This window comes from Ochotona curzoniae, unplaced genomic scaffold (genome assembly GCF_017591425.1).
Source record: "Ochotona curzoniae isolate NIBS_2020 unplaced genomic scaffold, NIBS_Ocur_1.0 patch154, whole genome shotgun sequence".
Lineage (NCBI taxonomy): Eukaryota > Metazoa > Chordata > Mammalia > Lagomorpha > Ochotonidae > Ochotona > Ochotona curzoniae.
The window spans coordinates 114,890-139,042 of NW_024466700.1; the positions used below are offsets into that span (position 1 = coordinate 114,890).

Sequence of the window (24,153 nt, forward strand, 5' to 3'; positions counted from 1 at the left end):
CCAAGTGGCCACAACAGCAGGAGCTGAGCCGATTTGAAGCCAGGAGCCAGGAACTTTTCCAGGTCTCCCACTCAGGTGCAGGGTCCCAAGGCTTTGGGCCGTCCTTGACTGCTTTTCCAGGCCACAAGCAGGGAGCTGGATGGGAAGCAGGGCTGCTGGGATTAGAACTGATGCCCATATGGGATCCCAGCACATTCAAGATGAGGACTTTAGCCGCTAAGCCACCACGCCGGGCTCTGAGTATGTACTTAATACTTAGGAACCCATGGGTGCCAAAACGAGCCTAAGTTTAGTTAAGGAAGAATTTCTTCCAGTATATAGTAGAATAATATAATGATCATAATGATTATGTCGTAAAAAGGATATTCTTTGCAAGAGTGCATGAGGTAGTGATAATTTATATCCTATAACTAAATTCACATTTTAGACTAAGAGTGATTATGTTACAGATTGTATTAATTACAAATTATAATCAGCAGGAATGAACAGTTTAGGAATCTTACATTGGCAGTAAGATGTTTCAGGTCTGTCTTTATTCCTTTAAGATTTAGAAGGTCTCATGCATACTGGCAGCGTCTCCACCCAGTGCTCTGCTTTCCTTGGAAGCTCAGTAAAGCCTGGCCGTTCGAGTTACCTTCTCACAAGTCCAGAGTCCAACCTAGTGAAGCAGTACTGGATATAAATCTTCATGTGTGGCTGCATAAAGAAAATGAATATGTGGGAGGAAGCTACCTGTTGTAACATAGCTGATACAGATTAAGGATTGTCACATCTGCGTTGAAATCTAGACTGCTCTTTGGCTGTTTTTGATCAGCAGGATTGGGCGGGGGGTTGTCGTCCATCCACTTCTGTGCACATGGTTTTTAGATGCCATCCCATTCAGTGGGACTGTCGGCATGAAGAGAGGACACAGCCCAGGGAGTGTCTTCCCTCTGGGCCAATTCCTTCTTGGCTGTTTAGCGCATGGATGACACCGCCTAGTGGCCGACCCGTGGTGAGATGGTAGTGTACCTGAAGGTCTTTGCTCAGGCTCGTTGGAACACCTGTGATGCTGTGCATGTGTGGCAGTCCTGTGACGTGGGCAGGCAGGGCACCTAAACAGGGCAGGAATGGCTTTCCGTGTGTGTTCTGGGAAGTGAGGAGTTGGAAGGACCGTCTTCAGCCCTGCCCTTTGCTGCACTCTGAGTGCCTGGTGGTTCCTAGACCAGCGTTTTACAAGCATTTCAAGATTTTTTAGCACAAAATAATGATTTCTTTTGTATTGATTTAAGATACCTTTCAATTTAAACTAATTTGAATAGTATTTAGAATGAAATGTTTTGTTTCCCAGGTTGTATGGCTAAGCAGACACCAGAGGACAGTCTTACTACATTTAAGACACCACTATTTGTATAACTTGGATTCCTGAGAAGTTAGGTTCATACTGTCACTGATAAATATTTATATGCTACATGAAGCATGAAATACAGTTAAGATTGCACAGCAGGACTCCGGCAGTGTTGGCTGTGCTGTGGGAGGGTCGGCCAGGTTCCACAGGAAGTAAAGCAATGCCTTGTCATCCTCACGGCTCAGGTGAGCAACTGGTGCACAGCGTAACGTGGGTCTCCATTTTCTTTTTTTTTTTTTAATTTTTTTTAAGATTTATTTATTTATTGGAAAGTCAGATATACAGAGAGGAGAGACAGAGAGAAAGATCTTCCGTCCAATGATTCACTCCCCAAGTGAGCACAATAGCCGATGCTATGCTGATCCGAAGCCAGAAGCCACGAACTTCCTCCAAGTCTCCCACATGGGTGCAGGGTCCCAAAGCTTTGGGCCGTCCTTGACTGTGACTGCCTTCCCAGGCCACAAGCAGGGAGCTGGAAGGGAAGTGGAGCTGCTGGAATTAGAACCGGTGCCCGTATGGGATCCCGGTGTGTTCAAGGTGAGGACTTTAGCCTCTAGGCCATGCCGCCGGGCCCCTCCATTTTTATTTTCTTTTATGAGTTTTGAAAGCAGTATCTCTTGACATTAGTGTTAAAGGCACCAAACTTGAAATAATATAAAAATTATGTTAGACCTGTTGTTGAATCTAGAACCTGTTAGGTGTTTTAGAAAGATAAACATACATTTTATCTTTACTAAATGTTTATTGAGAAATAGCAAATTCTTCATTGATAGCTCTGCTCCCAGGACTGTTTGCTTAAAGCTGATCCAGTATTCCTGCCTGCAGATTCCATCTTGTTCCTCCTCCTTCAGCCAGCAGGAGGTGCTCTTCCCTCCGGTGTGACCTGTTGTTTTCAAATGGATAACAAACATTAAGAAGACCAGAAAATTGTTTTTAGCTGATATGTCGTATTCTGTCAGTCTTCATTTCATAAAAAAATCTTGCTGTCTCCCTCATCTCTTAGATTTTTGAAATTATTCCCAGAAAGGGAAGGGAAGGGATTTGTCCAGCCAGTCAAGATGCTGCCTGCCCCTGTCAGCTGTCTGGTGTGGGCACCCTCTGGTCTGCGTTGCAGCAGCACAGTGTGAGGGAGTGTAGCTGGGTTGTAGGCTCGCCTCTCGGCCTCCAGCGTGTTGTCTGCTCTGGCGTTTGTGAGAGGGCTGGGAAACCGTGGTGGCTCTGGATGTTCTGCTTTAGGCTTTAGTCTTTGAGCCTGCTTCCAGAGCTGCTGCAGACTTACCATAGCTTTGGGCTTTCTCCAGGGGCCAGGACCTGGGTGATTGTGCAGCCTCCCCACTGGTGCTCGGCCAGTGGAGTGTCCTGCCGGCCTCTGCTCCTGCTAGGATGCGGTTGGACTGACCTTAGGTCTGAAGTGGTGTTTGCAGGGGCACAGCTTGCTCAGCAGTGTGCCTTAGTGTTTCTGATGGATTTACCCTCTTGACACACCTGTCCCCAGATGTTCTGAGAGACGTCTAGATTCTGTAAAGTCAGATTCGTTACGTATTTCCTTTTCTTCCCCCAGACAGGATAGTGTCATTTTAGAAAAATATTTGAGAAATTTCCAAAATTAGGATAACCTTTTTCAGCTTGGGAATTAAGTTGTGACTCATTGTAGGAGATATCTGTGTATCTTGGAAAAATGGTAGGATTTTGCTTTGTAGAAAATTATACTACTCAATATTCAAATGAGATATCAAATACTGTTTTTCCATATTTGCTCAGAGAAAAAATAAAGCATCACCAACTATGTGAGTCTTTTCATTTACCTGTAATTTTTGTGAATCTTCCTTCCTGCTTAAAATTGTGACTGTAGGTTCTCAGTCACATTTTAAAAAAATTGAAAGGTGGTAGTAGAGAAAAATGATGCAGTCTGGTGCCGGACACTGTTAGTCGCTGTGGAGAAGACCTCGCTGAAGCAGCCTGGGCAGTATGAATGAGTTGGATCGGTGTAAGTCATAAATGTGGAAGGATCCTGCTTTTGCTATTAGATGAGTAAAGTCATGCGAGTCGGTCCAGTTGGCCCAGCTTCCCAGCTGGAAGCGTAATTTTTAGCCTAGCCACAGCCTTCCACACCTCCTCCTTGCCTGAAGAGGCCAAGGTGTCTCCTTTCTTTGAGCTTACTCAGTAGGTGAGCTCTCAGCTCAGGGGAACCAAGTTTCAAATGTTTTAGGATTTTGTAACCTTTTGGATTGCCTCCCAGTGTCTTGCCTCTTCTGAGACAGTTCTGCCAGCATATATTTCAGTGTTGTACTTTTTCCCCCTTGTTAGCGAAAGCTGAGCCTTGCTTTTGGCCTAAGTGATTAATGCCACCACTATAGCCCGTGTAAGGAGAGCTGTCAGCATTTCTCTCCAGGGAAACATGGAAGCCTGCTAGTTCCTCTTCCCGGGGCTGATCCGTGGGGCTTATTTGTCGAGACCAATAGATGTTATTTTAGAAACTCCTTGTACCATCAGGAATTGTCGCCCCATTTCCTCACCATGGCGCTCTAAGCAGCGTGGCGTCATTACAACCTTCTCTCTTTCTTTCTCTTTCGTAAATCAGACCGAAGGGAGGAGCACTTTCACTTCCTTTATAGAATGGAATGTGGTGGCACAGGGACTCCTTGTGGTGAGTAAACCCTGATTTTTCCTTCTCTACTCTTGGCCAAATTGACAACACGAGCAAGTACTAGATATGATGCAAAGGTAACAGCATAGGCAGTTATGCGCACTTGGGGATGGAAACGCAGTGGAGAAAATGTAGCTCCTTCTCCGTTTTCTTAGCAGTGCCTTTACTTGACCTTAAGGCCTTGTCCACGTTTTTTGTGTGTGAAGGGTTGGACCATGGTGTCACCTAACGTGAAAGTCACCCCTGCAGTGACCAGTCCTTCATCTTTAAATGTGTTGTTGTAGGCCTACATCTGAACTACCTCCTCAACACTGCAGCAGTTGGCTGAGCTTGGATTTTCCCTTATGAACAGTTTTTGTTTTGTATTATTCCAAACACTAAAAATGGCTTTATAGAGCACGTTGTTTATTTTTGTAGTGTAGTTTGAAATTATTTAAAGTGGAAAGTGTTATGGTTTTTCTACTAACTGTCAGACTTAAGATTAAGGAAATCATTGATCCCTCCACTTTGTTCCGATTTAGTTTATAAGAGATTTTGCTGGGCCATGCAAAAGCCAGGAGCCAATAACTCAAACCTTTTCGCCCAGGTGGGTTCCAGGGACCCAAGTACTTGAGCCAGCACCTACTGCCTCCCAGCGTGCACTTCACCTGGATGCTGGAAGCAAGCGCAGTAGCCCCGGTGAAACTGAGGCACTCCGAAAGAGATGCAGTTATCCCAGTAGCGCCAGACACCCACCCTGGGAATAGTTCACATTGTAAAAAGTTCAGTGATTGTGTTTCTTTTCCTTGGATTACACCACAGTTACTGCACGTGTAGAGAGAGAGAGAGAGAGAGAGAGAGAGAGAGATCCAGTCCGTGATTTTTGCAGTGAGATAACTCTGTCCCCTGGCATGTGGCAGCACGGGTTTGAAGTCATTACACGGGGCCTCTTCCATTCCTCTTGCTCATTTCTGTTGCTGCTGCTTTCTTCTTTTTTTTTTTTTTAGATTTATTTTTATTATTTTTTTATTGGAAAGGCAGATATACAGAGAGGAGAGACAGAGAGGAAGATCTTCCGTCAACGGGCTGATACTATGCCGATCCGAAGCCAGGAGCCTCTTCCGGGTCTCCCACGCGGGTGCAGGTTCCCAAAGCTTTGGGCCGTCCTCGACTGCTTTCCCAGGCCACAGGCAGGGAGCTGGAAGGGAAGCGGGGCTGCCGGGATAGAACTTGCGTCCATATGGGATCCTGGGCATGCAAGGCGAGGACCTTTAACCACTTGCGCCACCGCGCCGGGCCCAGCTGCTGCTTTCTTCTTGCTCTTCCTGCCTGGTCCCAGTTTTTGCTTTAATAGTATTATCTTCTGCTAAAGAGGAGGAGGAACATACCTTCTCGGGATCACCCTTCTCTACTTTCCTGTGAAACCCATGAGCCCTTCCAAGCAACTGGAGACATGTCGGCTGGTAAATGTGTGTGATCTGTGTTAAACAATGGGTAGAATACAATGGAAGCACTTATAAGAATGAAAGATTTAGAAAGATGTAGAATTTGACTTCTGTGAGGATGGTTTAACCTGAAAGCTTTTAATTCTGTTGACTGTCTTACTTGAAAAATGTTCAAACTCTGTTGGATCTCTTATCTCATATTTCAGTTCTGTGATGGCACACAGCTGCAACAGTGTGCCTCCCTTGTTTATATGCGTACATGAGGGATTGGCAGCATTTATAGGATGAATTGCCAGTGACTGACACTTCATAGCCATTTACAACACAGAGCTCAGCTTGGGAATACTGTTCAAAAGCCAATTAGGGCTTGATTGGCAGGACCATGGATAAGCTTCTTAAATAATTTGAAATGCTTGTCAGATTGCCATCTAAAAATATCTTAGCAGAGGAAAGAACAAATACTGTGATTGACTCAAGTTGTTTTAACCAAGTAGACCAAATTATAAGTTACATCTGTCTTAGACTTTATATAATATGTACAGATGTCTTATAAGAGGACACCTAGGAAACCACATTTTATTATAACCATGCATTTCTAATAGCAGGGATGCTTATTGAAAGCAAGATCCTTTCATTCCTTATTTTAGGAACAGCCCTTGATTTGTTGTAGGCATGCGGTCAGCTTTGTCGCAGCAGCACTGTTTAGAGTCATGCTGTAGAGATGTCTGCAGTGGGTATTGCACCAAACGGACTGGCCGGCGCCTAGAGAGACCTGGATTTTGTGAGTGCTATTTGGAAAGAAAAGAATCAAGTAAAAGATAATCTTGTTTTGTAGCACAAAAGTTTTCCAAATAGTAAATTAAATGCTAAGTACTAAGTTGTTGACTCTATGTGTTTGGAGATTTTTGATTTTTTCAAAAAAAATTTAGCATTTATTGGAAAGGCAGAAAATCAAAGAGAAAGACCCCAATAACCTGTGCACCGGTATGGATTTGGGAATGGTGTCAAATACCCCCAGCAGCTGGGGCTGGACCAGGTCAAAGCCGCGAGCCAGTTCCTCACTTCAGGTCTCTCTTGGGTGGCCAGGATGATTAGACTGTCACCTGCTTCCTCCTAGGGTGTGCGCTGTTGGCAGGAAGCTTGAAAGGAGAGCAGAGGCAGGCCTCAGGCTGTGTAATATGGGATGTGGGTCCGTCAGTAGCATCCTAACCACTATACCGAGCGCTTGACTCCATTTGGAAGGTTTTAAGTTTAGAATGTGCATGGCTGTAATGGTGTGGTCCTCTGGAGTTAGACTTGCAGGGTCAGCTTCCTGCTTGCCAGCCAGTGACAGATGCTCCGCGCAGCCGCACGCACACGTGACTACGCCCTGCCACACACATGGAACTGAGGCGGTGATGGGATCTTCCTCAGAGGTTTGTTCTGAGTGGAAAATTAGTAATTAGGCGTGCCTAATGAGTGCGTACAACAGTACATTCCACAAAGTAATTGAATTTTAATATAAGGAATTTCTGCAGTTTTGTTTTGTTGCAATTCTAGCTAAGGTAAAACTGGATTCGTCATTGCCTCTTCTTCTAAGAAAGAGATTTATTTATTTATTTGAAAGGGGTAAGGGAAGAGAGAGAAATTTGTCTTCCGTCAGGTGGTTCACTTCCCAGCTGGCCTCTACAGCTGGTACTGGTCCATGCTGATGCCAGGAGCCAACAGCTTCATCCAGGTCTTGCACACAGGTAGCAGGGGCTCAGACACTTGGGCCGTCTTCTGCAGCTTCTTCAGGTTACATTAGCAGGGAGTGGGACTGGAAGTGGAGCTGTGGGGATTCGAAACAGGTGGGACGGTAGCATTACAGTCTGTGACTGTATCTGCTATACCACAGCACCAGCTGTAAATCATTAACCCTTAATTTTTCTGTTTTAACCTACCTGGTTCAAAAAGTGTGATATTATATCACTTTAATAGACATTTCCAATATTTGGTAGCTCTAGTTTCTAATTATGTCTGACTAACTGCGGTGTTCCTTCTATATACAACAGTACTGCGTTATTCCTTTGTTGCAAGCATGTTTATAAAGAATGCAGTTGGACAGTAGCCAGTAAGTCCTTTATCCAAGCTTTTCATTAATATAAAGAGAACAAATTTGATTCAATTCCTTTATTCTTTTTTTAAATTGTTTTTAAACGATTTATTTATTTATTGGAAAGTCAGACATACAGAGAGGAGGAGAGACAGAGAGGAAGATCTTCCGTCCGATGATTCACTCCCCAAGTGAGCGCAATGGCCCATGCTATGCCGATCCGAAGCCAGAAGCCAGGAGCTTCTTCCGGGTCTCCCACGCGGGTGCAGGGTCCCAAAGCTTTGGGCCATCCTCGACTGCTTTCCCAGGCCACAGGCAGGGAGCTGGAAGGGAAGTGGAGCTGCCGGGATTAGAACCGGCGCCCACATGGGATCCTGGTGCGTTCAAGGTGAGGACTTTAGCCGCTAGGCCACGCCGCCGGGCCCTAATTCCTTTATTCTTAATTAAAATTAACTTTGCCTTTGATTACTTAACTAGATGCCATTATAATACCAAAGGCCTTATGTATAGTTTTCTACTATAACTAGCTGTCAAAATCATTTTGTTTTATTTATTTATTTATTTATTTATTTATTTATTTTTATTGCAAAGTCAGATATACAGAGAGGAGAAAGGACCAGAGACGAAGATCCTGTGTCTGATGATTCACTCCCCAAGCGGCCGCAATGGCCAGAGCTGAGCCCATCCAAAGCCAGGAACCAGGAGCCTCCTCCGGGTCTCCCACACGAGTGTAGGGTCCCAAAGCTTTGAGCCATTCTCAACTGCTTTCTCAGGCCAGAACCATGGAGCTGGATGGGAAGCTAAGGCACCTAAATTAGAACTGGGGGCCATATGGGATCCCAGCATAAGCAAGGCAAGGACTTAAGCTACTGAGCTATTGTGCTGGGCCCAGTGTTTTGTCATTAATAAAAGTTAATTAGTACTACCCTAGTTATTGTTTTCATAGAACACAACCTTCAGTTCAATACGGGCACAAAGGCCCGTGCCGAGGGCTGGGTGATCTTCAGCACAGCCTGCGCTGTGCCGTGCTTGCAAGGGGCAGGTATTTGACCTCCTTGCTGAACACCCATTGTTTCTTCCCCACCATCCCAACAGAGATGTCTGCATACAGGCCAGGAGCATTCAGAGTGGCTGCTCTTCAGAGTGTTCGAATTAGGAATGTGTGTACGTGAACAAGACCGAGTGATTGACGACTGAAGTAAGGGACAGATGTCACCCGGACAGTGGCCGTGGTGGAGATCTGTGAGCTGAGCTGGGGTGTGGCAGATGGACAGTGCTCTGGGTACCACAGGGAGAGAACCAAGTCCGTGCAGGAGGAAGGAACAGCGCTGGAGGAAAGGAAGTCATGGGACAGAGAAGTCACAACAGGAGCAAGCCGGTTTGTCCTTGTACTCTTACCCAAAATCCTAGCTTAAACCGCTAAGAATAATTTCAATCTGCTTTCCTTTCTTTCTTTTTCTTTTTTTAAAAAGATTTATTTTCCCTGGAAAGGCAGATTTACAGAGAGAGGAAAAGAAACAGACAGAGAGAGATATCTTCCATTAGCTGGTTCACTCACAAAGTAGGCACAATGGAACTGAGCCAATCCAAAGGCAGGAGCCAGGAGCCAGGAGCCTCCTCTGGGTCTCCCAGGTGGGTGCAGGGTCCTCGACTGCTTTCCCAGAACATAAGCAGGGCGCTGGATAGAAGTGGAGCAGCTGACACATGAACTAACACCTATATGATCCCAGCATGTGCCAGGAGAGGATTTAGCCTGGGCAGTTGCACCGGGTTCTCAGTTTTTTTGTTGGTGTGTGTGTGTGTGTGTGTGTGTGTGTGTCCATCTCAATACATGAAAGCTGGCTTAGGCCACTTCTGACCTGTCTCTAGTTGGATTCCTTGGGTCAGCCCTGTATCTCGTCATCTTCTTCCAGCCTGTCCTGGGTACCATCTAGAGGATTCGCCCTCGACACTTTTGCAGTGTTGTCTCGTGCTCTGTCCATAAACAGATCAGTCAGATCCACGGCTAAGTCAGGGTTGCATTTTAGGAAACAAACATGAGGTCCTGTTACAGCAGCTCAAAGAATGGGCTTTGGCCATCTCATAAGGTAGTGCTTCAGATGGCATTTTGCAAGATTTATGTATCCCTTGTTGAACTCTGGAAGGATCTTTGGCAGAAAAGAGCCGCTCATCAGCACGGGCACAGGCAAGAGCTCCGGAGCTTGGGTAGGTGGGGAACAGAGAAGGGGAGCAGGGTGCCCAGGGCCATGGAGCCCCTGAGCTCACCTGAGGTTGTTGCTCAGGCGAGTCCACAGGGTGGCCGTGAAGACGCTCTGCGCCTCCTGCACAGTCATTGCATCGCTCAGAGAAGCTGCCGGGACAGGAAACGAAGCAGTTCTCTGTTAAGGAATTACTTCAGTCTTTTCCAGCCTCACCATCATGCACAAGTGATCAAAATCATAAATGTATTTACTTTTTGCTGTTTCTTTTCACAGTTTAGGTTTAACCTGTTATACTCTCAGCCCTGATGTAAAACATAAAAGACCATTCCACTCTTACTAATTATCAAAAAACCTGAATTCATGTCACAGAGGACTAAGTTTTATAATGTAAAAATGATTCTACAAATCAGAACTAGATATGAGGGCAGCATTCACAGGAAATACAAATAACTCTCAAATATGCAGCTGGCCTCCTGACAGTGCTCCAGGTACAGGTGTAAAAAGCTTAGCATTTCTGTCTGAGTGGCAGGCAGCTGTAACCCTGCAGCTCCAGCTGTCGGAATTCACCCCAGATACCCACTCAGGTAGGAAGGTGGCATGTGCGTTGCACCCCGGCTGTCTGCACAGCAAAGTACTGCACTGCCATAGTGTGAGCGCCTTATAAATCAGTATGCAGAAAGTGCTTTAAGCTTTTATGTGAAGGTGCAGAACCATGTGCCTGGAAGGCAACCAGTGTGTAAGAAGGGCCTCATGATGAGGTTCCAGCTCATGCCATAAGCCCAGAACGCTCTTCCATAGAGCTTGTTTGGTCAAGACACCTGCACTGGGCCTTCACCTGCACTGGGCCTTATTTAAGATTGCCAGGGTTTTTTGTTTTGTTTTTAAGATTTATTCACTTATGCATTTATTTATTTGGAAAAGTTACAGAGAGAGAAAGAGAAGCAGAGAGAGATCTTCTATCTGCTGATTCGCTTCCCAAATGGTTATAACCGGAGCTGGGCCAACGCAAACCCAGGAGCTTCATCCAGGTCTCCTGTATGAGCGTAGGGGGCCAAGCACTTGGACCATCTTCCATTGTGTTCCCAGGCACATTAGCAATGAGCTGAATTGCAAGTTGAATAGCCAGGAATTGAACCGGTGCCCATAGGGATGCCAGTGATGCAAGCAGAGCTTTAGCCTGCAGAACCAGCCCTGAGATTGCCAACTTCTGTGGGCTACACAGTGGTTTAAGCCTTGGCTTTCAGTACTAGCATCCCATATGATCCCAAGTTTCGGTTCCAGTTATTTCACTTCCAATCCAGCTTCATGTTATAGCACCTGGCAAGGCAGCAGCAAGTGGCCTAAATATTGGGTCCCCAGCACCCACTAGGAGCCCTGGGGTGGAGCATCTGGCTTCTAGCTTGAGCCAGTCCTAGACCTGCTTGCTGCAGCCAGCTGGGGAGTGAAGCAGCACGTGGAAGATCTCCCTCCCTCCCTTTGTTGTTCGGCTTTTCAAATAAATCTTTTCTTAAGTTGCTGACTTCCAGTGGTAATTCTGATTTGATGTCTTTATTGTATTTGGGCAGAATGTTTCACAATCAGTGTAACTTTCCTTGTCAGTTTGGAGTTTTTTTTAAATTTTTAAATGAATAATCTTAAAAGTCTGTAATCAAGTCATGATTTATCTGTTTATTTGAAAGACAGAGGGAGAGACCGACCGAGATCACCCAGCTGCGATCAAGGGCTGGATCAAGCCAAAGCCCAAAGCAAGGACCCTGGGGTGTCTCGTGGGTAGCAGAGACCCCGCCGCTTGATCCATTTCCTGTTTCCTTGCACACTGCACATTAGCAGGAAGTTGGAATGGGGGCAGAGCTACACTTGAAACCAGACACGCAATATAGGGTACAGGTCTCACCCACGTTTTTTGAAAGAGCAACCTCATTCTCGTTGTTACCTTTGTGTGCCAATATATGTCGAGTAATGATGATTTATTTTTGAGATCCTGTCATGTGAAACTTACCTTTTTATCGCTTCTTGTATATTTTAGGGACAGACGTTTGCTTCAGCCAGCCCAGGTCTGTGACGTTTTGAAGGGTGTTATTCTGGTGATCTGCTATGTCATGATGCACTATGTTGACTACTCCATGATGTACCACCTGATTCGGGGCCAGTCTGTCATCAAGCTCTACATCATCTACAACATGCTGGAGGTAAGGACGTGCACCCGCACCCCACGTGCCAAGGCTCGCAGCGTCAGCTCTTCAACAGGGACGCCACCTGCAGGCAGGAAAGTTGGTCTACTGACAAATGACCGGACCGCCATCACTTGAGGCTACTGTTAGAATGTAGATTCTGATATAATGGGTTAGGGGTGGAGCTGTTACTCAGGTACCCGATCAAAGGACACACTTGGAACTACATGTACTCACAGCCCGGTGGCTCCTCAAGAATTCAGAAACGGTGACTGCTGGCCTGACGGCTTGGCTTTAAACTGTCAAGTTCTTGGAAAACGGTTGCCCATAAATTTGTTGAACCCATGTGTGCTTTTCTTGCAAGAGCTTTAAAAATTATAAAATAAATGTTATATGTTTGCTATAATAGATGTACATTTTAAATTGCCTTGAAATTTTTGCAGAGTTTTCCAATTTAAGTACTGAGTTTTAATACAGTGTATTTCACTTAAAAGCAATCAGCATGTGAAAGTCTACATTTACACAAAGTAAATTGAACAATTATATAGTCAACAATTATATATTCTCTTTACCAAAAAGGGCCTTGCTTGATAGGCAGAGTCTTTTTTATTGTTAGTAACATTGTATTATGTGAAACAGTTTTATAGGTACTGGGATTCCCCCCACCCCTCCCACAACCCTCCATCCATGGTGGATTCCTCCACCTTGCTGCATAACCACAGTTCAAGTTCAGTTGAGATTCCTTTGTTGCAAGCATATACCCAGCATAGAGTCCAGCATCCTATTGTCCAGACAAGCCCAGTGGCCACTTGGGGCGACCCTCCCTGGTCTGAGGGCAGAGCTAGCAGAGTAAAGTCCCGGTCAGTTAAAAGCCCCAACAAAACATCAGCAACAATATACAGTGTCATGGAATTAATTGACATAGTATTGAGTAGACAATATGTTAGAAATAATGCAAGTTCAATTTTTCAAAACACATGGGTTGAGACAGTATCAATGACAGGTTCAAAAACAAACAGACAAACAAAAAGAAAAATTATACAGGTTAGATTAAAGCAAACATGTGGTATCTAACCTTTTGGGATAGGCAGAGTCTTAATCACTTTAATGGTAAACAACTCCGAGTTATTTATAAATTATGAAATCCAGGTTACATTTCCCTGTACTTCTTTCTAGGGACACATGCAAGCTGAATCTGCCTTTTGACTTAATGTAGAGAGTTCCTAGTGAGTGGGCAGGTGGGTCGCCGTGGGGCTGCAGGCGGCTGTGGTGATATGCTGCTGTGGGAGAGAAGGCCTTTCAGTCTGAGAAGCTGTTGTGGTTGTGCCTAAAACCAACACCAGGAGGCGCTAGAACCACACCCCAGCTTCCCTGGGGAGCCTGGCTGCGTCTGCCAGGGGTTAATGTGGATGAAGCTCACCGAGTGGGGCAGCCTGCTGAGCTCCCCCTTCCCACGGAGAGCCGTCCCCCTTTCCTCCCGTACTGGAGCGGCTGGCCTGCTAGCACCCTGCCAGACTCCTTCAGCTGCCTTTCTCTTTTAGGGCACCAGGGCGTCTCCTGCCCTCAGACTTCATGTGTGTGCCTCCTGACTTGCAAAGCCCTCACTGAAAACAGACCACGGAAAAGAGTCTAAAAACTGCTGATTAAAATAACTGAAATACTGCTTCACTTTGTAGACTGATTGATGGTGTGGCATAAGCCTAGTAGACAAAAATCTGCTCTAGCCCGGAAACAAACTTCCTCTGATCCAGTCCTGGCATCCTCCTCTAGTCCGTTATGGCCTGGTTATTCTGAACATGAGTGCTGGTTGCCCAGTGTCTATCCCTCAGTTTCTCATCGGAAGGTGGAAGGAGCTACGAGGAAGAAATGAGACAGTGTGTAGAAGGGTTGTTGATGCAGGTGGGTGGGTAAGTGGAGAGGGCCCCCAGGTGCTAGCTGCCATTCAGCATGCGTTTCATCGGCGCTTCCTGTCTGGTCCCTGAAGATGCAGAGGGAGACCAATGGTATGTGTTCTTTGCAGATGAGACAACAAACAAGAGATGGTAGGAAATTATACTCTGGTGAGAAAGAAGAGGGTGAGGTGGCGGACCCTGGGCCCACAGGGTTAGGGTGGTGTGGGGGATGGCAGACCCTGGGCCCGCAGGGTTAGGGTGGTGTGGGGGATGGCAGACCCTGGGCCCGCAGGGTTAGGGTGGTGAGGTGGCAGTGGACCCTGGGCCCGCAGGATTAGTGTGGTGTGGGGGATGGCAGAGCCTGGGCCCGCAGGGTTAGGGTGGTGAGGTGGCAGTGGACCCTGGGCCCGCAGGATTAGTGTGGTGTGGGGGATGGCAGAGCCTGGGCCCGCAGGGTTAGGGTGGTGTGGGGGATGGCAGAGCCTGGGCCCGCAGGGTTAGGGTGGTGTGGGGGAATCATGCGTGCAGTGTTCCACATCCAGCGACTGCTAAAGGACAGGCACCGTCTGTGTCTCTTTCTCACATCCTGTTTTAGTTGTTTACTGATTGTGTTTTTAAGGAGTCCGCCTGCTTGGTGTACTCCATAGGGAAACCATTTGTGGAATTCAGCAGCTGTTACATATGGCAGGGTTTAGGAAGTTGTGCCACATGATTTATCTGTCCTGAAGAACTAGGCTTGAGTCCTAAGCCTCAGCAGTAGTTGAAACCACGGCAACCACCATATTCTTTGCCTACCCCTTTTGTGTGTCCCGTATGTAAGACATTCTTTGTCACAAACATAGCTGATTAGGCAAAGTCTGGCTTAAATTCTGCAGTGCTTGACCTCTGTGTGCCGGAGAAGAAAGCGCTGGGAGTGGTAAGTGCCCCAGGTCCCTGCTCTTTTCCAGGTAGAGACTGTTGGGTTGCATTTGGAGTCTCGGTTACGTATGGAAGAGGACTGAGAAGCACTTCCCGATCCTGTCTTGCAGGTGGCTGATCGTCTGTTCTCATCGTTTGGACAAGACATATTAGATGCTCTCTATTGGACGGCAACAGAGCCGAAAGAAAGAAAAAGAGCCCACATCGGGGTGATTCCTCACTTCTTCATGGCCGTTCTCTACGTCTGTATCCTTTCAGATTTACTGGAAATTCCACGACTAGGGGTGTGGTCCTCATGGCATTTAGTCAGCCGTTTCACTGGTTTCAAGATAATTTGCTTAGATGTGTTTCCTAAAGATGAATGTGGGATGTCTGCATTCTTTTGAGAAATTGATTCTAACCATAATTATAAGTTGAAAACTTTGTGTGTGCACAGCCCTTTGAACTGTTAGAAAGTATTCTAGTCTCTGTGATTATATGGAAGGACTTGAGCAGTTGTCATTTATAGGTCTGTATAACTTATAGATCCAGATAGTAGCATAGCTCTACAAAACACTTTTATATTTATATCAGATTTTTTTTCTTGACACTAATTCTATGAATTGTTTGTTATAATCTTGAACTTAAAATGTATAGAATTCATCTTGAAATAAGATGTGAATTTGGTTAGGGGAACTTGGCCAGATGGCTGGGTGGGAGAGGGTGGGAGCTGTGTGTGTGTGTGTCCATGTCCCTGACTTAAAAGCTTTTCCTTTGGAGAATAAATACTTCATACTGTATAAACAGTGGGCACATGTGTGCGCCATACAAGGATATAAAGAGACTTGAAGAAGTCCGCGGAAAGTTTGTACTATGAAAAAAAAAACATATGGATTTCTTATTTTTTACCCAGATTAACTTTCCTTTATATTTTTCACAAAACTTTTGAAGTCTCACTATTAAGTTCCACATGGAATCAGCACTCACTTATTGGAATGTATCATAATAAAGGAATTTGTTTTGTTTTTTTTTTATACTGCCTTTGAGACTTGAAACCATTTGGCTTAGTATCTGGGAAGTTAAGGCAGAGAGTAAACTTGCTCCACTTTATGTGGAGTGAAATAGTTGTCATTCTAAAATATAAATTAACTATTTCATATGTGCTCTGCATATAATTCTGTATAACTCATGAAAAACCTTAATTATCAGAGAGATCCTATCAGCATTCCATATCTCCTGAAAAACAAAGCAAACAACTGCAGACTTTCCCTTTGTGTTCGTTTCATTCTTGAAATGCAAATGATCATGATTTAGACCGAGTGCTCCTAAGCCTCTTCTTTCAGTGTTAATGTGCCTTTTCCCATGCATTGATAACCTTTTGTGAGGAGCCTGTTTCCCAAGCGCGAGTGCCAGAGATGCAGAAAATACGGACACGCACGCAGAGAGGCTCATTTCTGCTTTGGTTTGTTTCAGCTTGTCAGCCTGATCAGTTAACAGAGGGAAATTGTGCAGAGAATAAAATACTAATACTTGTTTAGAAGGTGTGCTCTTTTAAGCTTTCAGAATTCTTGGATTTTTCTGTTAAAAACAATGTAAAATAAACTTTCTCCTTGACATACTGTTAGTTTTGCATGCGATTCTCATCATGGTTCAAGCAACCACTCTGAATGTCGCCTTTAATTCACACAACAAGTCCTTGCTTACTATCATGATGTCTAATAATGTAAGTGGGAGACCTCACTTGATATTTTTGAGCTTATTCAGGTGTTGCAGCAGCAATATTCTGGACTAGGCGCAGTTCTTTGTTCTGTGTATTACTAGTTATCCAGGAAGATTTGTATGTAAGAAATCCATTTTGACAATATAAGGGGGCTGGTGTTTTGGCACAGCAAACCAGGCTGCCACCTGCAGTGCAGGCTTCCCATAGCAGAATACCAGTTTGAGTCCCAGCTGCTCCACTTCCAATATAGCTCCCTGCCAGTGTGTCTGGGAAAGCAACGGAAAATGGCCCAAGTGCTTGGGCCCTTGCCACCCATACAGAGACCTGGGCAGAATTGCAGGTTCATGGCTCTGGCCTGGGCCAGCCCAAGCCATTGCAGTCATTTGAAGTGAACCAGTGGTTGGAAAATCATGAGATAGAGTTCACTGTCTCACGTGGTCTCTCTCTCTCTCTCTCAATCTCAATATAGCCCTTCAAATAAACAAAGAAATGTTTTTTAAAAAACTGATATTGTGATAAAGATAGTATTTCTCTTTACCCTTCCAGTTTGTTGAAATTAAAGGAAGTGTTTTCAAGAAGTTTGAAAAGAACAACCTCTTCCAGATGTCAAATAGTGGTATGTAACGTTAGGTCCTGCTTGCGGCTCTGTGCAGTATTTTGCAGTTCATTTGGAAATGTTAATTTATAAATCCTGTTTGCTAATTTCTCTTGAGTTTAGCTGTGCTTTCTCTAAATACCAACAACATCTTCCTGAGGTTTCCTTGTTAACCTTGTGTTAAGATATTTAAAAATATGTTTAAGATAATAAAAAAAAACTTAGATGTGTCTTAAAAAATTAATGTGTCTTGCTAGACCATATTTTCAAAAGCTTTTTGCTGATCCAGAAATTTCTCTGAAGCATAATATACTATTTTATTTTATATACAAGCATCATCTAAAACACAGAAATTTATTTGCCTTGCAATCACTCAAATAGCTACTAAGAGGAAAAATATGGCTATAAACCTTCTGAGCTAGTCAGCTTTTTGTTATTGCAAAACAGATCTCCAAGGGGGGCTGTTTAGAAAGGAAGGAGTTTGGGCTTATAGTTTGGGGTTCACAGTTGAAGGTCTAGCAGAGCCTTACAATGATGGCTGATGAGGGTTGGGAATGTTGGGTGTGTGCAGAGGGAGACGCCCTTAGCAGCCAGGAGGAGCAGACTCCTCCAGCCCAGGAGGAACAAAGCTGCCATCCCTAGCACGCCCCCAGCAGCCTCTGATCCCCCCCAACAGGTCCATCATTAATCCATGGACTTACACCATGAGGATCAAAACTTTTATGCCAGAGCCCTTGGGGAACACACACAGTTTTCCAGGATGTAAGGCATGGAATGTCTGTTGTACCTGCAAGAAGTCCTAAATATGAATTTGCAGGATTTACCCATGTAGGCTTCATCTCACAGCAGTACAGCAGAGTGGATCTCAAAGTGGGATCCAAGAGCCCTCAGGAAGGGTCCTTTAGCCCCTTCAGGGAATCCTGTTTCCCGAAGAAGGTAGAGACATGATCTGCCTTTTCCACCAGCAGATGTAAGACGACAGGACATGTCGCAGGACCTGGCTTGGTGAAGTCCTGGGGCAAGGGGAGCAGCACGGGGTCCTGGGCAGGCAGTCGGGGTGAGCTCAGGGCAGAGCACACATGGCCGTCTCTGACAGCACTTGTCCTGCCTGTCCTACCTGTCTGGGGACCCTTCTATACTCTTAGAAGTTACCATGATCCCAAAACAATTGTTTATTGAGTTATGTCTATCTTGGTTTACCACATCAGAAATTAAAATGGAGGTTTTTAAATAATTACTTATGTAACATGTTTATCAAAAGCAGTTGTATTTTCACAAACATTCATATATTAGTGAGGACATTATTTTTTCAACAGTGCTGGAATATCTGAATATTTTAAAGAACTTCGGCTTTCTACCTCCCCACCCAAGATAATAATTTTAAGCTCTAAACATAAATACTTGGATGATAAAATGTCAAATATAGGAAGATATATTCACAATGTACATGCAAACATTTTTGGGTACTATATAAAACACCATAGAAATTATATTTCTTTGGAATCAATAACTGTTCATTTAAAAAAGAAACTGAACAGATTAGTCACATCACCTAAAGATTTGATGTGTTCATCCGGTAAGATTCTCTTATATGTAAGCAGTTCCCTGCATCGATGATGGAAGGACAATCCAATTTTAAAGACAGGGGCTTGAACAGTTATTTTAAAAAGGATCAATGCTCAATAAGTTTCCCAAAAAGGTGTTCAGTGACACTAGGGGAAATGTGCAAGAGGCCACTGCACACCTACTGGAGGGCTGCTTCTGGCACGGGCAGTGCCAGGGCATTGGTGAGGACATGACACATGCTGGGCACAGTGAGTGCTGGCTGTCAGTACTGCCCCAACTGACAGATGCTTATTTATTTGATTAAAAGCTCACCTACCCTTTGGTTCAGGCCTGAGAATGTATAGTTGTACTTCAAAGAGATGCTAGAAAATGGAATCAAAAGGTAAGCTTATTTTGCTGCAGAAAGGCTTAGAAGTGCACGCATGAAAGGCCCCTCGTGAGCACATTACTGATAGATTGAGACATGAGATCTCAGAAGCAATGTGTTGAGCAAAAAGAGCCGAAAGAAACGATTGTGGTGAGCAGACTTCATTTACGTTGGCGGAAGAGCAGTTGCCTACTGGGTATGGCACCGAGGTGAGAGCATGCGCAGAGCTTGCTAGGTGAGGATCTTCCACATTTTATTGAGGAGTCTGGTGACACAGATTATACGTTAAAACTCATCTGAATGAGTCCAGGAGATGAATGCAGTTCACTTAGCAAGTTTGTGATAAACAAAAAAGATGACATTTGGGAGTGGTTAAAACAAACATGTTTTTATAGCTGTAGGAGATTTGTAACCTAGCCGAGGATCAAGAATAAATGAGGAAGTTTTAACAGTAAAGTCTGGGCTGTCCTGTGAGTCCATGTTGCACCTTCAATTCCAAAGCCCTGCGAGGCAGTGCAGCTGACCCCTCTGTGTTAACCTTCCCTTCCTTTCCTTTCAGAGGGCTGCTGCCAAGCGTGTGAATTCAAAATAGGAGAAGGGGGAAAAAGAGGCTAAATTATGTAATTTATAGCAATTTTATTAGCTAACCAGAGAACATTTGAAGATTCGACTATTAGAATTCACGTGTTGGAGAAGGCACTTTGATGCTGTTGCCTTCTATTAGTATTTAGTGTAAGTTGGATGCTGTTTGTAAAGCTTTAAACTACACATGCAGAACTTACATGTCAAGGGTTTTCTGTTTGTGTGCAACAAGAACCAGGTGATTGTGAGTGGTAGTGAGCCTATCACCAACAAGGTGAACCTAGTTCATGTCCTTTTTCCCCTTTGTATACAGATCCCCCAAGTTAGAAAGATGAGGGATGTGCTATTTGAAGTGTTAGAATACTCTGGCACTGCCGTTGTGCTCCAGTGCGTTAAGCTACCACTGTGAGAACGACAGTTCAGTGCCAGTTTAAGTCTCCACTGCTCCTGTTCTGCTTCTGAGCTAGCTCACCTCTGAGGATCCTGGGAAGGCAATGGAAGACAGGCTGTGTGCTTAGGCCCCTGCAAGCAAGTGAGAGCTGGGGTGGAGTTCCTGGCTCCTGGCTTTGGCCTGTCCAGACTCAGCCGTTGTAGGCATTTATGCAGTGAGCCAGCAGATGGAAGATTGATCCGTCCTCTCTCTCTCTCTTCCCTCTCCCATTCTCCATTACTCTGCCTATCATATAAAGAAATAAATCTTGAAAAAGAAAGCAGAAACTGCATGCTGATTAGGTATTGTTAGGTCACAAGACGTTTAAGATTTTATTTTGGCATAAATTAGTAATTGGCAGTTATTGTGGAGTTTTGTTGTTGCTGTAGGTAGAAATAGTTCATGTTCTATTGCAAGGTGATTTGCATTGTACACTTTAGGTTTTATGATATTAAATTCAGGTTGTTTTTAAATTTTTTCTCAAGGGCAAAACATTCTGCTAGGCAGTCTTCCCATGGCTTCTGGCACTTAGATGATAGGGTGAAGGAAGAGCCCTCCTTTGAGTGCAAATGGCAGCACCTTGCTTCCTGTGCCTCCTGCAGCAGCTGTGCCACGAAGAGGAGTCTGCAGGGATGCAGTGTGAGGGTCAGTGCCTCCCAGCAAGTTCACGTGGAAGTCGGGACATCAGAGTGACCTTGCTTAGCAGATGGTCTAACAGTTGTTTAACTAGCGCTCCCTTGGTTTGGGGTGATGTGTGGAGATGATCCAGGACGCACAGTAGGTGTGCGCAGGTTATCAGCAAACACCGTGTCCTTTAGTGGAAGGCACCTGAGCACTGCAGTTTGCTCTTCTGGGCGACCTGCCACCAATCACACATTGGCAGGATGCAAAGGCACATCTGTATTTATTTCAAAGATGTTTATTCACACCTATAGATAATTTCATCCTGCTCTGACTAAGCCAGTATATATGCATTGTTACTATATTACATATATGCACTGTGGTACTTACATATGGATTTTTTTTTCAGATATTAAGGAACGATTCACAAATTATGTACTTTTGCTAATAGTGTGTTTAAGAAACATGGAGCAGTTTTCTTGGAATCCAGGTAACTAAACCTTAACAACTACTGTATCTTGTAATTGTACTGTTAAAGCTAAGTTGTCATTTCATATGGAATAGGATGAATATTGCAGAGGGACCTTGAATGTTCCACTGTTTGGCATCAGCAGTACTTGAAGCAGTAGATGGATTGAGCCAACATCCATGAGCTTTTCTGAGCACCTTGGATGCATAGATTTCACATTCCTCTGCACTGAAATAAGGTTTTAAGTGCACTTCCCAGGACCCTTCTGCAGTCCCCTGGCTTCCACTGGGGATGGGAGATGCCGTCATTCCCCGCAGGCTGGCAGCTCACTGGTGCTGCCTGCACGGTGGTGTGTGTTCCCTGCTGCGCACTGTGGCCCAGCCCTCCGAGGGTTTCAGAGAGCAGTGTGCTGCACCTGCCTGTGTGCAGTCACGTGACCTGTGCTCTTTGCTGACATGGATCTCTTGCCCATTCACTATTTGGTGGTACTTGACGAAAGATAAAGAAATACAGTGTGAGGCATTAGAGTGTGTTTCAGACGTGCCTCTCTGAATCTGGCCTGATGAAGTCACCAAGGCTCCGTGACTTGTCATCACCCGGTCGGTGGGCATTCAGTGGGCCTGCACTGTGTGCCAGGAACAAGGCTGTGCTGTGTGGCAGCTGTGGAAAGCACTCAGCTCCATGTAGGACGCAGGGTTAATTAATTGGAGAAATAGATGTTTACAGTGCTGCCATCAACTAGGTGGGATGTGATCAACTACACAGACATGTTAAATAATTTAGAGGGGCTTTTTAAATGCCTGGTTTACTTACAATTAAAGATAATTATATGTTTTTCATTTTGAAGTAACTTTTGTTTGCTCATTTTTCTTCATTTGAAAGGCAGAGAGCAAGGCAGGCCAGGACCTTAAAACTCCATCCACATCTCCCACACAGGTGGCAGGAAGCCAAGTACCTGAGTGAGCACCTGCTAACCAACTCGTGTGCATCATCACAGGAGGCTGGGTTGGAAGCAAAGCCGAAGAGGAGCACAGGTGTTCAGATAGGGGTGCAGCTGTCAAAGCCGAGGGGAGCGCAGGCGTTCAGATAGGGGTGCAGCTGTCCCAGGCAATGGCTTTACTCCTCTGCACAGCGCGTGCGGCTGTTCTGCATTTTAATACTCCCAACATCAAACATGTTATTGATGTTAATAACTTGCTGGGTTTTTGTTTTTGTTTTTTGTTTGTAAAGCTTGTTTTCAAGTACATAGGAAAAATAAGTGAGATACATGATCTTGGAACTGAATTTGCAGAAGTTAGTGTCTTGTAGAAACTATGAGATCAAGTCTTGTCATTGTGTATGCTGCCTTCACTTTCCTTCTGAATAGGTACAAAGACCCTTGGGCAGAAAAGTGCCTACACACACACACACACACACACACCTGGATTCTTTGCATGCCTGAATTCCACTGATGCATAGGATATACCTTTCTTTGTAACTGAGTTGGCTAGCAGGGTGTTCACACAGGGCAAAGTTGGCATTTGTGATGGGTTCCCTTGGAGCTCAGCAGTCCCAAAACAGGGTTGTTAGGCCCGATTGCAACCAACCCTAAGCCTCCTGACATCTCGCTGTTTGAAGTCATTTTCCCATCTCTGCTGTGACTTCCAACATAGTATCTGCAGTCTTTGTAACACTACTCCCTTGGAGCATGTGGCAAAACATCAGCATTTTAGCTTTCTGAAGTTTTTAAAAATTTTCTAATTTTAAAACCAAATTCCAAAACCTCGCGTATGGTTGAGGTTCTGGCAATCAGGCCCCCTTTCGGTAGTAATCCTGCCACTCACTGCCACCTGTTCTTGCATCAGTTTCCTCCTCTACAGAAATAAGGCCAATACGCATGCCTGGAGTACTGAACAACTTGTATTAGTGACTACTGCTAATGATCCTGGCACCTCGGGCAGCACCCCAAGCTGGAGCCCTGTGCCCGGGCTCTGGCCCTTGACATTGTGAAAGCCCTGAAAGATGCTTGTGGAATTTGTTATCCTTCAGTTTGAATGACTCAAAAAACAAAACTAAAGTGTCGTTCATTGATTGCTAATTCCAACTCTGTCATTGTTTATTACTGAAGTTTTGCTCCGTGGAGATTCTGTGATGACAGATTCTGCCATTGAGAGCTTTCACTGACTCCCTGTTCTCCACTCTTTGCAGATCATCTCTGGGTGCTATTTCCAGATGTTTGTATGGTGGTTGCGTCAGAAATCGCTGTGGATATTGTGAAACATGCCTTTATCACCAAATTCAATGACATTACTGCAGACGTATGTATATTGATAAGCAGTTTAATTCTTAGAATTACCTATTAAGGTTTTTAAAGTTATAAAATAGTAAGTTTGGGTTTACTGCATTTGTAAAGATAATGCAAGATTACTATGTTTAAAAGTTAGAATTGTAATTTTAGGTATCTGAAAATTTTTATACCCCTGGAAATGCCTATTGGAGTTAAAAAGCCTTAGTTCTGTGCTTCAAAATGAAAGGATAGGTTGGTTGGTAGTTCAGCTAAGAGTATCAGTAACTCAAAAATTATTGTAAATTGTTAAGATTACCATTGTTTAGCTCACGTGCTTTGGATTATATTGTTTCTAGATGATATTTGAAAGTTAAAGCATCAGTACTTACTTTCTGGCTGTTTAAAATATTTTGTATGTAAGCATTCATCTTCTGTGATTATAACTTCTTTATGTTTTAGAAAAGTGATATAATTATCTGGTGAAAGTCTTAAAACTTAGTAACCAGAGATTCCATAGAATTTCCAGACACTGTGTCTGTAGCTATAGACTCATTGGATACACAGATGAATCAGCTTTGGTTTTCCTATAGTCGAAGGGCAGTGCACAGTCGGTAAATGCCACGCTTCTGCGCTGGACCTCTGTGTATTCCTGGGCAGTGCAGTCCCCTCGTGCTGACAGCGTCTGCCGCGTGGTCAGCCCCACCGTCATGGGGACGGCACGCCCTGCCCTGCACTGTGTTGCTGAGCCAGGATGCTTTATGATTGGGGTAGGAAACGCATTGTGAACTCAAGGTATTTTCAGCTGAAGATGGCTGCGTCAGGATGCAGCTGCTCAAGGTCCTGT

At 44.6% G+C, this 24,153-nt stretch overlaps 1 protein-coding gene across 1 annotated transcript in view; it reads left to right on the top strand.

Annotated features, from left to right (window-relative positions):
- LOC121166509 (transmembrane anterior posterior transformation protein 1-like) overlaps positions 1 to 24,153 on the top strand; it is a 62,271-nt gene that overhangs the window by 26,301 nt on the left and 11,817 nt on the right. Inside the window, exons 4-9 of the mRNA XM_040995672.1 lie at positions 11,760 to 11,922; positions 14,825 to 14,960; positions 16,319 to 16,416; positions 16,960 to 17,029; positions 20,984 to 21,064; positions 23,231 to 23,340. Of these exons, the coding sequence (XP_040851606.1) occupies positions 11,760 to 11,922; positions 14,825 to 14,960; positions 16,319 to 16,416; positions 16,960 to 17,029; positions 20,984 to 21,064; positions 23,231 to 23,340 (658 nt within the window). The remainder of the gene's footprint in view (positions 1 to 11,759; positions 11,923 to 14,824; positions 14,961 to 16,318; positions 16,417 to 16,959; positions 17,030 to 20,983; positions 21,065 to 23,230; positions 23,341 to 24,153) is intronic.